This window comes from Cotesia glomerata, linkage group LG6 (genome assembly GCF_020080835.1).
Source record: "Cotesia glomerata isolate CgM1 linkage group LG6, MPM_Cglom_v2.3, whole genome shotgun sequence".
Lineage (NCBI taxonomy): Eukaryota > Metazoa > Arthropoda > Insecta > Hymenoptera > Braconidae > Cotesia > Cotesia glomerata.
Genome location: NC_058163.1, coordinates 21,995,668 through 22,010,424, shown reverse-complemented (window position 1 = coordinate 22,010,424; position 14,757 = coordinate 21,995,668). Strand labels below are relative to the sequence as shown.

The following is a 14,757-nucleotide window of genomic DNA, read 5'->3' as shown; positions in this document are numbered from 1 at the left end:
CAGTGTCTAAAATAATGACACTGAAGTTAACTGACATTAGAAATTTTTTAACAATTTTATAAAAATGAAATTATGATTAAAAAAATTTAATAAAAAAATTCTACATGTGAAAATTAAAAAAAAATATTAGTGAAAATTTTTTTAAGTATTTTTTTTATTATGATTTGTTATAAAAATTTAAAAAATTGACAGCTGTCAGCTGACTTCAATATCATTCTAAAATATAATATAATAATTTAAAAAAACAATTTAACTGCAACGATTATATATTTTAAACAAATACTACAACAATGTTGGCGTTATGTTGATCAATCATTAAGAAAATTTCTTAAAATACTGAGATAACCCATTGAAGTTTTGGTGACATCGGTCAAAGTACTGTTACTAAAAACAACAAAGGCTCCAGCTGTCAATCCAAGTGGCTTTTGGGCTCGCATTATGCAGTAGGCTATATCTTTGACACAATCTTGGGGCATTTCGTACCACTTGCAGCACCAAAAGGCCTCACTGCATTTTTTGCTCTAAATTTTGCAATATTAATCATAAAATTGTTAATTTTTACTAGGCATCTCCAAATAAATCTATTTTTGTGCAATTTTTGAGCCAGAATTTCAGAATTAAAAAATTTATAATTTATAATTTAAAAAAATTAAAAAAAAAAAGACATGAAATTTTCAAAAAATATGTTTTTTTTTTATATGTAAAAAATATTTATAATAATAAAGTTAGCCGACATTTTTTATTTTTTTATTTTGCTTAATTTATTAAATTATAACTAAAAAATATTTTTAAAAAATTGCACCTATAGTTTTTGAAGTTTTTGACAAATGAAAAAATTTTTAAAAAATTTTCTTGTAATAATTTTTTAATAAAAAAAATCATAAAAATTTTTAGATGTCCGCTAACTTTTTATTCATAAAATATTTTACCTCTGCAAGAAGATTTTCGCTGAGAATACAATATATACTGATCAGACCATAAGTGGTAATTATAAAAACAAAGAATGGCATCAAACTATGCTGTTTACCCATAGAAACTAACTGGTAATAAAAAATTTAATTAAAATGAAGTAATTATTCAAAAATTAATTTCTCAGGTCATGTGCACTTACCACAAGGATATGATATCCAATAATGCACAATTGAATGGTACCAACTACAAGATAGACCAACAAAGCAGCAGCATAAGAGACTTTTATTTCTTCTCCCATACTAGAATCAATTAAACCTTTTACTCAGAGCCAATAAAAAAAATAATTCACCAATTCTTCGGCTGCCCAATTTCAAAACACAGTAACTGATAATTTTAAGATTTTAAAAAATTTTTGTTATTAAAAAAAAGTTTTCGCGCCAAATTGATAGAAAATTTGATTTATGAATAGAAAATACTTGAATATAAATATTTTTAAGAAAAAATACTTGAAATTAAGGTCTAAAAGTTATAAGAAACGCCGTAATACTAAAAAAAATCAGGTACAAAAATTTTGCAGCTACTGTGTTTTAAAATTGGGCAGCCGTCTTACTCTAAAAGTCTCGTATGTTCAAAAATAATTTCATTGATTTCAGTTCTAAGTTTTTCGTTTGAATTTTTCAAAGCATTGATTCTTCGTGCGAGAATCGCAAGTCTTCCGCTGACGTGAAACGAAAGTGCAATTAACAAGGTCGCAGATGTTATGGCACTTATCACACTGACGTATGCGAATGGAGCATGAGACATGTAAGTCAACGCATAGGTACGCTGGTTGTTTATTTTATAAAAAACATGGAATTTATAGGGCAGAATGTAGGTAAACTTCGGTGCTGTTTCATTGTCACCTGAAGAGTCATCAACAATGGATTAATCGTATCTGTTTAATCAAAAATCTATTACTTACCTGGTATGATAGATGTTGAAGGTGTTGAAGACGTTATTGGACGTAGAAACCACGAAGTTGTTGTTGAAAGAATAAAAATAGTTACTGCTCTAACAAAAAATTTACCTCTTTTGACATAAGAAAGAAACTCATGAACTTCATCAGGATTTTTGAACGCGCTAACTTGGTAATCTTTAACCGATTCAGCTGTAATTCGTTGTAGTTTGTCAATATGAACCCTCAACATTATCCCACGAACATACATTTGGGTAAATGCTAGACTCTCAGTAAGATTATTGATTACTTTTTTAAAATTTGGAAGGCAAAAGTACAAATCAATGTACTCGGTGATCATAATGTAAGTGAAGTAAGTAATACAAATGTTGTAAAGATAATAATTTGGGTCCAAAGGCCAGATACCGATTAATTTGGATATCAAACGTACCCACGAAAACACTTTAACACCTTTGTCCAGCTCTCGTTGTTCCTAAAATATTTATAATTCTGTATATATTTTTTTTATCGAATTTATGGTAAATCGAACCACTTACATGGCTTTGTGCTTTCATCCGACTGGTTTGTTTGATGAATAGCGGATAAATAATGCGCAGTGCATTACGTTAAGTACGAAGTAAACTTTACTTCTGAAGACAATAGGTAGGGGATCGATTACTTTAATGTCTACGGTAATTTAATGCAGGTTTTCTTCATTTTATTATACATAATTTATGCAGGGTAGTTTTACTTTTGTTCTGCCAGAGCAGTTTTCCAAGCAGTTGTAAATAATACTCTCTATTGGTAACTTATAAATTTAGATAGAATAATAAAATATTTTTTTTTGCAGAAGATAATCTGAAGTATATTTACCGTAATGTTAAAAAATAAAAAAATTAATAAATTGTCAAACTAAAGAAAAAATTAAGGGAATTATTTACAAGTGGGGTCATCACTATTTTGGGCCATAAAGAGGTGGAAAATTAACATTTTTACTTTTTTTTTATTCTACTTGTTTTTACGCCGCATTTATGATAAAAAATGTGAAAGAAAAAAATTAGAAAAACGGTTGACCCTGAAGGCCATCCCTGCAACTTCCCGCTAATTCCATACTTAGGCGCTTAAAATTGCACCAATGACGTTTTTAAGCTCTTCGAGCTTAAAAATACAATTTATGGGTTATTTTGAGCTCTCCAAGCTCAAAAAGATTGTTTTCCTATGCTTTTGAGCTCTTCGAGCTCAAAAGTCTGATAGAGATTTGATAAGACACTATTTTGTGAATTTTTAAACCGCAATAACTTTTGAATGAATAAACCGATTTTCACGCGGTTGGCAGCATTCGACGCAGTTTTTCAAGCCTCACAAAGAATCTTAAATTTTGAATTGATCGCGCTAGGAATTTTGGAGTTATTCCGAAAAAACACTTTTTTCGGTTTTCTTTCGTTCACGATATCTCTCGAACGAATCAACCGATTTTGACCGGACTGATGGCGATCGACGTGGTTTTTTGAGGTTAAGAGCTGATTAGTTTTTGGAATTGAACCATCAAGCCGTTTAAAAGTTATTCCAAAAAAACCACATTTGAAAAAAATTTTTTTTCAGTTTTTTGAAGATTTCTCAAAATCTATTGATCTGAATCGGTCCAAATAGTTTTCAAAATCTAAGTTTGGTCAAGCCCTTTCGAATGGCACCAACCGCGATGAAATCGGTCAAGCCGTTCAAAAGTTATAAGCGGTTCACATACTTTCACACACACACACACACACACACACACACACACACATCATCACATCAACACACATACAGACACCGTGACAACCTCGCGGGGATAGTCAGGGAAGCTTCCTGTGACCTTCAAACGTCGAGATCTGATGAAAACTCGATTTTTGCAAAACGGGGTGAAAACAATAACTTCCCGATTTTTGAAAATTTTCGATTTTCTTAGCGGGAAGTTAAAAATAAAAATTTCGATAGCTTTTTTGCCTTCACAATGACAACACTCTGAAATCTACAGTAAAACCCCAGTGGATCTACAGTCCCTGTTGAAAAACTCCAATAAGATCCCATCAAAAGTGACAAAAGCAACTTAGAAACTAATAAATATTTATTGGTTTCTAAGTGGCTTTTGTCGCTTTTGATGAGATCCTATTGGAGTTTTTAAACACTGGTGGAACCACGGTAAATCCACAGTGAAATCACATCAAATCCGCAGTGAAAGCATGGTGGATCCACGGTTTAAACACGATGGATCCGCAATAGAACCTCAGTGGAACTGTCATGCTGAAATATCATAAAACCACGGTGGATCCATCATGGATCCTCGATTTTACCACGGTAAAGTCACCATGGATCGATTGTGGTTTCAAGACCACGAGGGAAGTCATCAACAAATATGCTATTGATATTGACATTTTTGGAGGACCAGCAGATAAAATAAAAAGTGAAGCAAAAAGGATGATTCTAAAATAATAACATTCCAGGTGCACAAATAGTGATTATAAACATTATACTGAAGTTGCTGACATCTGTCAATTTTTTAAAATTTTTATAACAAATCAATTACAATAAAAAATGCTTTAAAAAATTTTCACTAATAATTTGTTTTCAATTTTCACATGTGAAGTTTTTGTATTAAATTTTTTTCACAAAAATTTTATTACAATAAAATTCTAAATAAATTTCGAATGTCTGTCAACTTCAGTGTCATTTATAAATTATCAGATATATTATATTAATTAGTGCCCTCACGGTTTTGGAAATGCCGTAAAGATTCGGTATTTATACGATATAAATGCTGTATTTTTACCGTAATACTTCAGTTATTTTAGCCAGTTTTTTTGTCGAATTATTATGAAAAAATTACGAAATAAATTCAGAATATTTATGGCAATACAATAGAAAAGTTATGGTATATTTACAGCATTTAAACCGTAAATATACCGCATATTTACTGTATATCTGCGGCATTATTGCAGCAAAAAACCGGAAAAAAAGATCCCTACTTTCTATTACCGGCAAAATACCAAAAATATGCTGCTTTACTACTATTATTCAATAGCTTGAAATTTTTTTTTATAATATTATAAATTATCGTGAATAATTTTTAAGAGGTTGATAAACTAATTTCTCGATTGTTATTATTATTAATAATTTTTTTTAGTCTAGACCGGGATTCGAACTCAGATAATTTAGTTACGCGCCGAAGGCTCTACCAGTTGAGCTATCAGAGACACTAACCATACTTAATTACTCAGTCACCTAATAAGACTCACCGAGTAATAAACACAGCCGTCCATCTTACGGTAGAAAGCATTATATCTTTAATTATATCAGTATAAACGCGGCAAAATTATAGTACTTATATCTTTGGTATTTTTACCGTAGAAATACGATTTTATTATTTTAAAATTATATTATAGTTAATACATAGATTTTTTACGGTAAAAGTTCTAGAGTTTTACAGTAATTTTATAGTATTATTTCTGAACTTTGCAGCAAAAGTACGGTAGAAATGCTGTATAACTATAGTAAAAAAACTGGCCAAAATGACCACAGAAATGCCGAATTATTTCAGAATTATAACGGTAAATTTACAGTAAACGCATTAATACCGAAAATTTACGGTATTTCAAAAATCGCGAGGGTGATTATCAATTACTAAAAATTTTTTTTTTCGTGTTTTGTTTTTCTCTTCTTTCAAATTTTTTAAAAATTTTTTCTTTCAAATTAAAAAAAATTTTTTAAATTTATTAAATCTATCTTCCCGTTACAGATGCTATTTATTGTATAAAATCATTACTAAACATTCTACACATGAAAATGTAACTTATTGTTGTAAATTGCCGAGGGCGTTTCTTTACAAATAAATAAAAGTTGAAAATAATTTTGGCTCACATGTTTTCGGATAAAATTTCTATTTTATCTTTTGTTGATATATTTTTTTTTGAAAAGTACATAAAAAAGCGAACAATTAAAAAAAAAAAGTTGAATATCAAAATTTTCTAAAAACTTTATAAATTTTTTTGAAAATTTGTAAAATTTGTTAAAATTGTGATAATCAACTTTTTTTTTCTAAAATTGTTTATTTTTTTTATGTATTTTTCAAAAAAATATATCAATAAAATCAAATAGAAATTTTGTTAAAAAAAATGAAAATTAAAATGGTTGACTCCACTTGTAAATATTTACCGGAATTAATTTTCATTTTTGTGATAATTTTTGTATTAAGTGAGTGTTTAATTATGCCAAAAATTTTGGTGCTTATTTATTTTAAAAGAATAAAATAGAAGAATTTATTTATCATAGAAGAGTATAAATTTGTAGTAAGTTTAATTTATGGCAAATATTTAAATTAAAGTAACAATATTGAACTCAAATTTTGGTTATGATATATTTCTTCTTAAGTATTACAAATAATGAAAATTAATTTAACTACATAATTTTATATATTATTTAAGCAGTACTACAATAACATTAAATATTATTTTTTTTTATTATTATTCAGTGAGAAAATTGCGTAAAATAGAAAGATATCCCATGGCAGCTTTAGTAACATCAGTCAAAGTGCTATTGCTGAGAGTCACAAACGCCCCAGCTGTTAGTCCAAGTGTTTTTTGGGATCGCATTATGCAGAAAGTAATGTCTTTTATACAATCCAGCGGCATATCGCACCATTCGCAGTTCCAAAAAGCTTCACTGCATCTCTGGCTCTAATTTTAATCCATAAATAGGTAAAATATGAATAAATTTTACTAAGCTTTGTAATTTAAAAAATTTTATGTACTTCTGCAAGAAGATGTTCGCTGAGGATGCAATAGATACTGATGACGAAGTAAGTGATCAATATAAAAGTGAACAATGGCATTAAGTTACGTTGTTGGCGTGTAGTAATAATCTAACAAGCAACAGATAAAATGTAAAGTAGAATTTATTATTATTTTTTATTGAAAAATTGATTTTTTTTTTATTTTTTTATTTTTTAGGCAATCAATACTTACTACGAGGATGTGATAGCCTATAATGCAGATTTGGATCGTACCGACTATAAGATAAGTTAACAAAGCCATGGCGAAGGAAACCTTGATACCTTCACCCATTCTAAAATTTTGGTTTAAAAATTACATAATGGAAAAATATTATTCAAGGGTGTTTATATTATATTAAAAAGGGTGTTTTCAAGGGTGTTTATATTTGGAAGGACTTGCCTCCTGAAATTGTAAACGTTCTCAGTTTAGAGACTTTAAAAATTAAATTATTTGATTTTCTATTAAGCAATAAATAGTTACACTGAGAAAAAAAATACTTTTATTAAAAAAAATTTTCTTGATACAAGAATTTATGTTCTTGAAAATTTTTAAGAATATATATTCTTAGCTCAAGAAATTGTTAAATTGATTGAAATAATTTTTACTTAATTTAAATAAAGCTATTCTTTTGTTTATCTATTATCCAAAGATAAATATTGATGTTCTTCTCTTCAGAAATTAATAATTAATAATAATAGAATATTTGATCGTCAGCGAGCTTCTTGAGCCAAGAAATTGTTAATTGAGCAAAAGTATTTTTTTTTTCTCAGTGTAGAAATTAGTATGCTGAAAAATAATATAATAACGTGATGTACATAATAATATGATGTACATTTCTTTTTATTTTAAGTTAAATGCAATCTGTTTTATATATTTTAGTAATACTCCAAAATTTACTGTACTTATTTGAATATTATCGATGTATATACAATTTGCCATCCGGCAAATTTTATGCCTTCGCATAAAAACTAAATAAATAAATAAATATTATTAAAAAACAAAATATAAACATTTTTCAAGAAGAAATGTTCAATTTAATCAATTAGAAAGTTTTTTTGAGGAATTAATTGAGAAGATGATGGATACTTACTCTAAAAGTCTTGAATGTTCGGAAAGAATTTTAGCGAGGTTCTGTCTAAGCCCTTTTTTAGTATTCTTCAAAGCATTGATCCTAGATGCCAAAACCGCAAGTTTTCCACTTACATGATATGCGAGTGCTATTATCATAATTTGTGATGTTATTGAACCGATACAACTTATGTATAAAAACGGACTCCATGACATATATGTTAGAAAGTAAGCAGGGTAGTCGTTTATTCCATAGAAAATATGAAACTTGTACGGTAAGTTGTAAATAAACTGGGCGGGTGTTTCATTAGTAGCTAGAAGATGATAAATAATTATAATAATTAATTATAATTATAATAAATATAATAATTAATATAATTATAATAAATATAATAATTAATTATAATTATAATAAATATAATAATTAATTATAATTATAATAAATATAATAATTAATTATAATTATAATAATTAAATCATAAAATTGAAATTAGCAGGTACTTGACCATTATTTAATTTTAACCCTTAGTGGTCATTAAGGGTCTAGATGACCTCAGACAATTTTTGAGTTGCTCTTGCTTCGAAGATATCATTCAAAATGGTATCTGCACTGATAGAAGGATTTCTTAGTATTTAAGGTAGTTGTAGCGTGATAGGCATTTCAACAGAAAATTATGAAATTTTTTTCATTGAAAGATAAATATATTAATAATTCACTACCAAAATTTCAGATCAATTGACCGCACCGTTTTTAAGTAATTAATTTTCGAAATTGCATCTTTTACACGTAGAAGTATAGAGAGATGGTAAAGTTAGTAAAATTAATTACTTAAAACTCCACGGAGCGGGCCAATTGATACTGAAATTTTCTCTAGGTGAAATGTGATGAATAGTATTTATCTTTCGATAAAAAAATTTTATAATTTTCTGTTGAAATGACCATCACTGTTAAGAGTTTTCTTTTTAGTATTTAAGAAATCATTTCTTAAACATCATTTTTAGTATTAAAAAATATTTCTTAATATTTAAGAAATATTTCGTAGTATTTAAAAAATATATATATTTCTTAGTATTTAAGAAATATTTCTTAAATACAAAGAAATATTTTTTAAATACTAAGAAATGATGTTTAAGAAATGATTTCTTAAATACAAAGAAATCTTCTTAAATGTTAAGAAATCCTTCGATCAGTGTGTGGTACCATCTGTTATTGTTTGAAGAGTTTTTGAGATTCATGGAAATTTACGATTTCAACTGCACAAATAAATATACTTTTTGAAAAGCTCGACATGACACCACTTTTTTTTCAAAGTATGCGATATCCGGAGTAGAACCCCGGAGGTCAAATTCATTTATCTTAAAAAATGAAGTTTTTAGTAAGAAAAAAGTCACATTTTTCGAAATTTGACTTTCTCGCAATTTTTTTATAATTGAACAATTGAAAAAAATTAAAAAATGATTGAGTTATTCAACGGAAGTATTGAAAATTACTCTCATGTACGGCTCGAGTGAAAATATTGAAAAGAACGCAAGTAGCAACAATTTTTTCCGTGCATGGGGTCAACTAGACCCAGTATGACCACTACGTTATTTTTAGAAAGTGTGACCACTGCGGGTTAGTTGATAAAAAAAAAATTTTTTAAAATTGCATTTTTAATTTTTTTAAATTTCTACATATTAATTTTTTTTATCATAAATTATTTGTAACAAAAATTCTAAAAATTTGTCAGATATCTGGTAAATTAATTTTGATAATTAAATTTTATCATAAATTAAATATCTCAAAAATAAAAATGTCTTACCTGGTATAATTGTTGTCATAGGTGCTGAAGATGTTACCGGGCGAAGAAACCAGGAGGTAGAAGCTGCAAAAACGAAGCTATAGTCTCAATTTTAACATAAAATTTACCTTTTTTTATGTAGCCCATAAATATGTAGATTTCTTCGGGATTTGCAAAAGCACTGACACGATAATCTTTCATGCACTCATCAGCAACTTTTCTCAGTTTATCGATGTGAATTCTCAGCAGCAAAGTTCGCAAATAAATTTGAGTAAACGGCAAACTTTCCGCGAGAAGATTAACTATTTTCTTCAAATTCGGCAGGCAAAGGAACATTGCAATGTACTCAGTGATCATTATGTAAGTGAAGTAAGCGAGACATACACGGAAAGAAAATTGAAGGAGTTTTTACTATTTTACTATTGTAATTTTTACTAAATAAAATAGTAACGGTGGACTATATTTCTCATTTAGTAATTTTTACGATCTACTATTGTAAATTTTATCCAACAAATAAGACTAGCAAAAGTCTTAAAAAGTCGGATACTATAGAGCAAACTATACAATATATATATGTTTGTAAACTTTACAATTCAGCTATTGTAAAAATTCACAGTTGGTTTTCTTAAAAGAAATATTAGGGAGGGAGAGAGATAGAAGGTTGGACTAATTGGTACCTGAACAGTAATCGAAAAAAGAAACCGACATTCTCGTGCTATTTGGGAATCGAACCCAGAACTCTGTGTTGGCAGCCAAAGACTCTCCCTCTACGCTATCTGAGGTAAACTAAGACCCACATCCTTTAACATTTACATAAACTCAGAGTCTAGCGCTGTGCACGGCCATCACTCACACTAATTGAGAAACATTCCAATTCAACTATTGTAAAATTTGCTATAGTTCTATTGGAAAGATACAGAAGCAGCACTGGAAATTTTAATCTCTTACTTTTTACAATAGTAATATTGTATTTTTTAATGAATAAATAGTATTTTTCTTTCTAAAATATTTCTGATTAATAGTAATAAAAGTATAGTCCAGCTTTACAATAGTTGTATCGTAAATTTTCCCAGAAATTTTTTCCCGTGTACGTTGTTGAGATATAGATTCGGTTCCAGAGGCCAAACTCCGATTCCTTTGGATATAAATCTCACCCAACCCAGCATTTTCATACCCTTCTTCAGCTCTAATTTATCCTGTAATTTATGATTTACAGAAACAAGAATTTTTTCCTTTGTTTTCGCTGATAATGATGATTCATTGAAAATCGATTACACTTACGCGACCCTGGGTTTCCATGCGTCTAATTTCTTCAGCGGATAGCAAGAAAATAGTGGGAAAAGCATTATGCCAACTTACGATGTAAAGTAGTTCAAAAACAGCAGAGAAGGGGTAAAAAGTTTAATAACTGATAATTTAATATAACTTTAGTTTATAATCGCACTATACATTTTTTATGCGAATGTAATCTACTTTGGATCTAACCTGGCGATGTTCTTCGCAGTTCAGTTCAGTTCTTCTTCTGGTAATTTTGAAATTAATTTAAATACGCACAATATTGGATTTGCTGAGTGCATATTTATTTTAAGTCTTTTTGGAAAATTTTATAATTGTTTGGTAATGTGAGATTATTTCTTAAACGATTTTAATGATGTGAATCTTCAACACAAAAAGGTTAATTTAAAAATTTACTTTCAATTCTTTAAATTAAAAAATTTCTATAATTTTCGGTATTGCAGGAAATTAACTAAAAATATATATTAATTATAAACTTTTATTCAGTTATACTATAACAATATTCAACAATTTAACTTTAAAGCTCAAAATCATTCGCTGAGTAAAAAGTTCCTTAAAATAGAAAGATATCCCATCGCGGTTTTGTGACGTCGGTTAAAGTGCTGTTACTGAACGTCGTAATTTCCTGGCGAGTTAATCCTAAAGGTTTTTGGCTCCGATTGATGCAAAATGCAATATCTTTCATACAATCCGGATGGTCATACCAGCCGCAATTCCAAAATGCGTCGCGAACATTATTACTCTGAGAAAACAAAACCAAGTTTGATAAATTGATAATATAAATAAATAAATAGATAAATAAATAAAAAATAAAAAATTGTACCTGAGCTAAAAGATGTTCACTGAGAATACAGAAGATGCTTATCACCAAATAGACAGTCAATATAAAAACAAAGTACGGCATCAAATTATGACTCACACCCGAAATAAGCGTCTGACAAAAATTAAAGAAGAAATACTTTATAGACTGACATCAAATTTTTTGTAGATTTCATAGAAATCTAACTATTGCATTGGTCCTCATGACGGAACTTTTGAAAAATTTTGCTATATTTCGACTCAGCTCGTCAAGCGGATTCAGAAAATGCTTATGGTTCAAAAGTTTATATATATATATATACGATATAATCGGCTTTGTCTCTTCTCTAACTTTCGCAATTTTGTACGGATTTCAATAAAACGTAACATACTCATTCTTAGAACGATTTCTGAGGTTAAGTTCTAAAATGAGCCAAATATGTCGATTAATTTAGAAATAAGAGCAATTCAAAAATTTTCAAAAATCGCAAAAATTTTCACTTTTACCGTAATTTCATGCAATTACAATTAAGTGCGATATCATATTAAATTTCTGTAAATTACATCTCAAAGCTTATTTAATAAGCTTTAATTTCATCGTTATTTATTTTTCTAAATTCAATAGTTTAGGAATGACAGCAATTTAAAAATTTTGGAAAATTTCAAAAATTTTTAATTTTATCTTATTTCCGTGCAATAAAAATTGAAAGCGATATCAAATTTCTGTAATTCGTTTCTGAAAGCTGATTAAACAAGCTTAATTTGCATACCTTACTATCAGTTTAGGCCAAAAATTATCTACTTTCTCTCAGATAAATTCAATGAAATTTTACTTTTGACATTATTGTTTTATTGTAACAGAAGTTGTACATTATTATTATTAGTAATATTATTTTATAAAAAATATTTTTTTAATCGAAAAATCTACTTCCATTTCGACTGTCGAATGGTCTTTTTATTTTTGATACGTACCACAAGAATTTGGTAGCCAATGATTGTCAGTAGTATTGTGCCGTTGATAAAGTATATTAACAACGCTATGGCATATGAACTTTTTATTCCTTCTCCCATTCTAAATAATTAAATTTAATCAATTAATAAATCCTGTAGAGAAAGAAGAATTGATGACTACCTACGCCAAAAGTCTAGAGTGCTCCGCAATAATTTCATTTAGATCACTTCTGAATCTCACACCTTGGTACTTCAAAGCATGAATCCTGTTCGCCAAAACTGAGAGCTTTCCGGTAACGTGAAATGAAAGTATGATTAACAGCCATGCTGAAGTAACAGCACCGACACCACTGATGACCGCGAATGGACTATGGGAGACATATGTCAGTACGTAGGTACGATAGTCACTTATTTTGTAAAAAACATGGAATTTGTAAGGTAAAACGTATGTAAAACTTGTTTCGTTGTTTGCTGTAAATTAATCAAGCGCGATGAAGAAAGTATGAGTAAATTAAATTATACTTTTTATAAATTTTTTCTAGAATAACTCACGTGGTGGCGATGGAGAAGTTATGGGACGTATGTACCACGAAGTTGCGGTAGAAATGACAAAAATAGCAGCATATTTCACAAAAAATTTACCTTTTTTGACGTACATCAGAAATTCTTGAACTTCGTCAGAGTTTCTAAACGCACTTACCTGATAATCCTTCAGACATTCAGAAATAATTCCACCCAACTTTTTAATGTGAACCCTCAACATCAAAGTCCGTACGTACATGTGCGTAAACGCTAAACTTTCTGTGAGATTGTTGATAACTCTCTTGAGATTTGGGAGGCAGTAGAATAAATTTATCAACTCGGTAATCATGATATAGGTAAAGTACACGAAACATATGTTGAAGAGATAATAATTAGGCTCTAATGGCCACACTCCGATGCATTTTGACATTATTCGCGCCCAGTTAAACACCCTGGCTCCCTTGTCCAGGTCACGCTGATCCTGATTTTTTTTTTTGTAATTATAGGAATATTTTTTTCATTATTTCTTCTTGTTGCTAGGGTTAGTTTATGGGAAATCGAAGATACTTACGCGACTGTGCAGTTCCATGACTGATTTGCTTGATTACCAGCGGAAAAGTGGAGACAAATATATTGTGATAACTTCCGAAGTAAACTTTACTTTTAAGTGGGAGAGGGGATGAGAAAACTGTTTTGCAAACAATAAAATATGCAATTTCAGTTTGTAATCGCATTATGCATTTTTTATGGAAATTTAATTCACTTGGGCTCTAAGCTGGGATATTCTTAGAAGTTTAACGTAGTACACCTCTTAGGAAGTAACAACGTTGCATTTGTGGAAGAATATTTTAGTAATCTTTAGACATTTGATCATACTACAGGTTTTTCTTTCGCAAATCGATATTACTTGTTTTGTAGTGCGTTATTTAAAGATTTTTCAATGAATGAAAATTGTAAAAACTATAATTCTGTTATTTATTTATTTATTTATTTATTCATTTGAACTTTAAATATTCTTTAAATAATATTCTTTAAATTACACAGTAAACAATTTTTCGTCATTGTGTAAAGTGTAAAAATTTTTGTGTAGAATATTACACTTTAGTGTGTAGAATTTCACATCCTCATGCACTAATAGAAGGATTTATATGTATCAAAAAATATTTGTTAATAAACAAATCATATATTAGAAACTACTTTTAGTATTAAATAAATATTTCTTAGTATTTAAAATGATTTGTTTGTATTTAATGAATCTGATATGTATTTGTTAAATATTAATAAATATTTTTAAATACTAAGAAATATTTATTAAGGACTAAAAGTGGTCTCTAATAAATGATTTGTTAAATATTAACAAATATTTTTAACTATAAACAAATCCTTCTATCAGTGTGTGTTGATTTAACACACTAGAATGTGAAATTATCATTAGTTTGTGTAAAAATAGTTAGTAACGTAAATATTTGTGTCAAATTTGACAAAAAATTTTTACTGTGTATAAGATATAAATTATAAATTTTTTAATTCTGAAATTTTGGCTCGAAAATTGCACAGAAATAAGTTTATTTGGCGATGCCTGAAAAAAATTAACAGTGTTATTAATAATATTGCAAAATATGTTTCTTGAGATTAAAGCGGAAAGCCTGGAAGGAGCCACCATGGTCCATTTATCACGTAATTTCGACTC

At 28.7% G+C, this 14,757-nt stretch overlaps 1 protein-coding gene and 1 pseudogene across 1 annotated transcript; both read right to left on the bottom strand.

Annotated features, from left to right (window-relative positions):
- Positions 1–248: 248 nt before the first annotated feature.
- Positions 249–13,770, bottom strand: LOC123268068. Its single transcript, XM_044732951.1, has 12 exons — positions 13,639–13,770; positions 13,098–13,548; positions 12,731–13,016; positions 12,567–12,666; positions 11,620–11,730; positions 11,406–11,538; positions 2,404–2,474; positions 1,874–2,339; positions 1,523–1,814; positions 1,112–1,211; positions 930–1,040; positions 249–521 (listed from the first exon to the last, which is right to left on the bottom strand). The coding sequence occupies exons 1-12, from the start codon at positions 13,654–13,656 to the stop codon at positions 309–311; spliced, it is 2,352 nt and encodes a 783-aa protein (XP_044588886.1). The 5' UTR covers positions 13,657–13,770; the 3' UTR covers positions 249–308.
- On the bottom strand, positions 6,273–10,865 carry LOC123267808 (annotated as a pseudogene).
- Positions 13,771–14,757: the final 987 nt, after the last annotated feature.

Coding starts and splice junctions, on each gene's coding strand:
- LOC123268068 (XM_044732951.1), bottom strand. Junction 11,731..12,566: donor TTGGCTACCAAATTCTTGTG/GTACGTATCAAA, acceptor AATTTTTGTCAG/ACGCTTATTTCGGGTGTGAG. Junction 1,212..1,522: donor GAACATACGAGACTTTTAGA/GTAAGACGGCTG, acceptor AATTGATTCTAG/TATGGGAGAAGAAATAAAAG.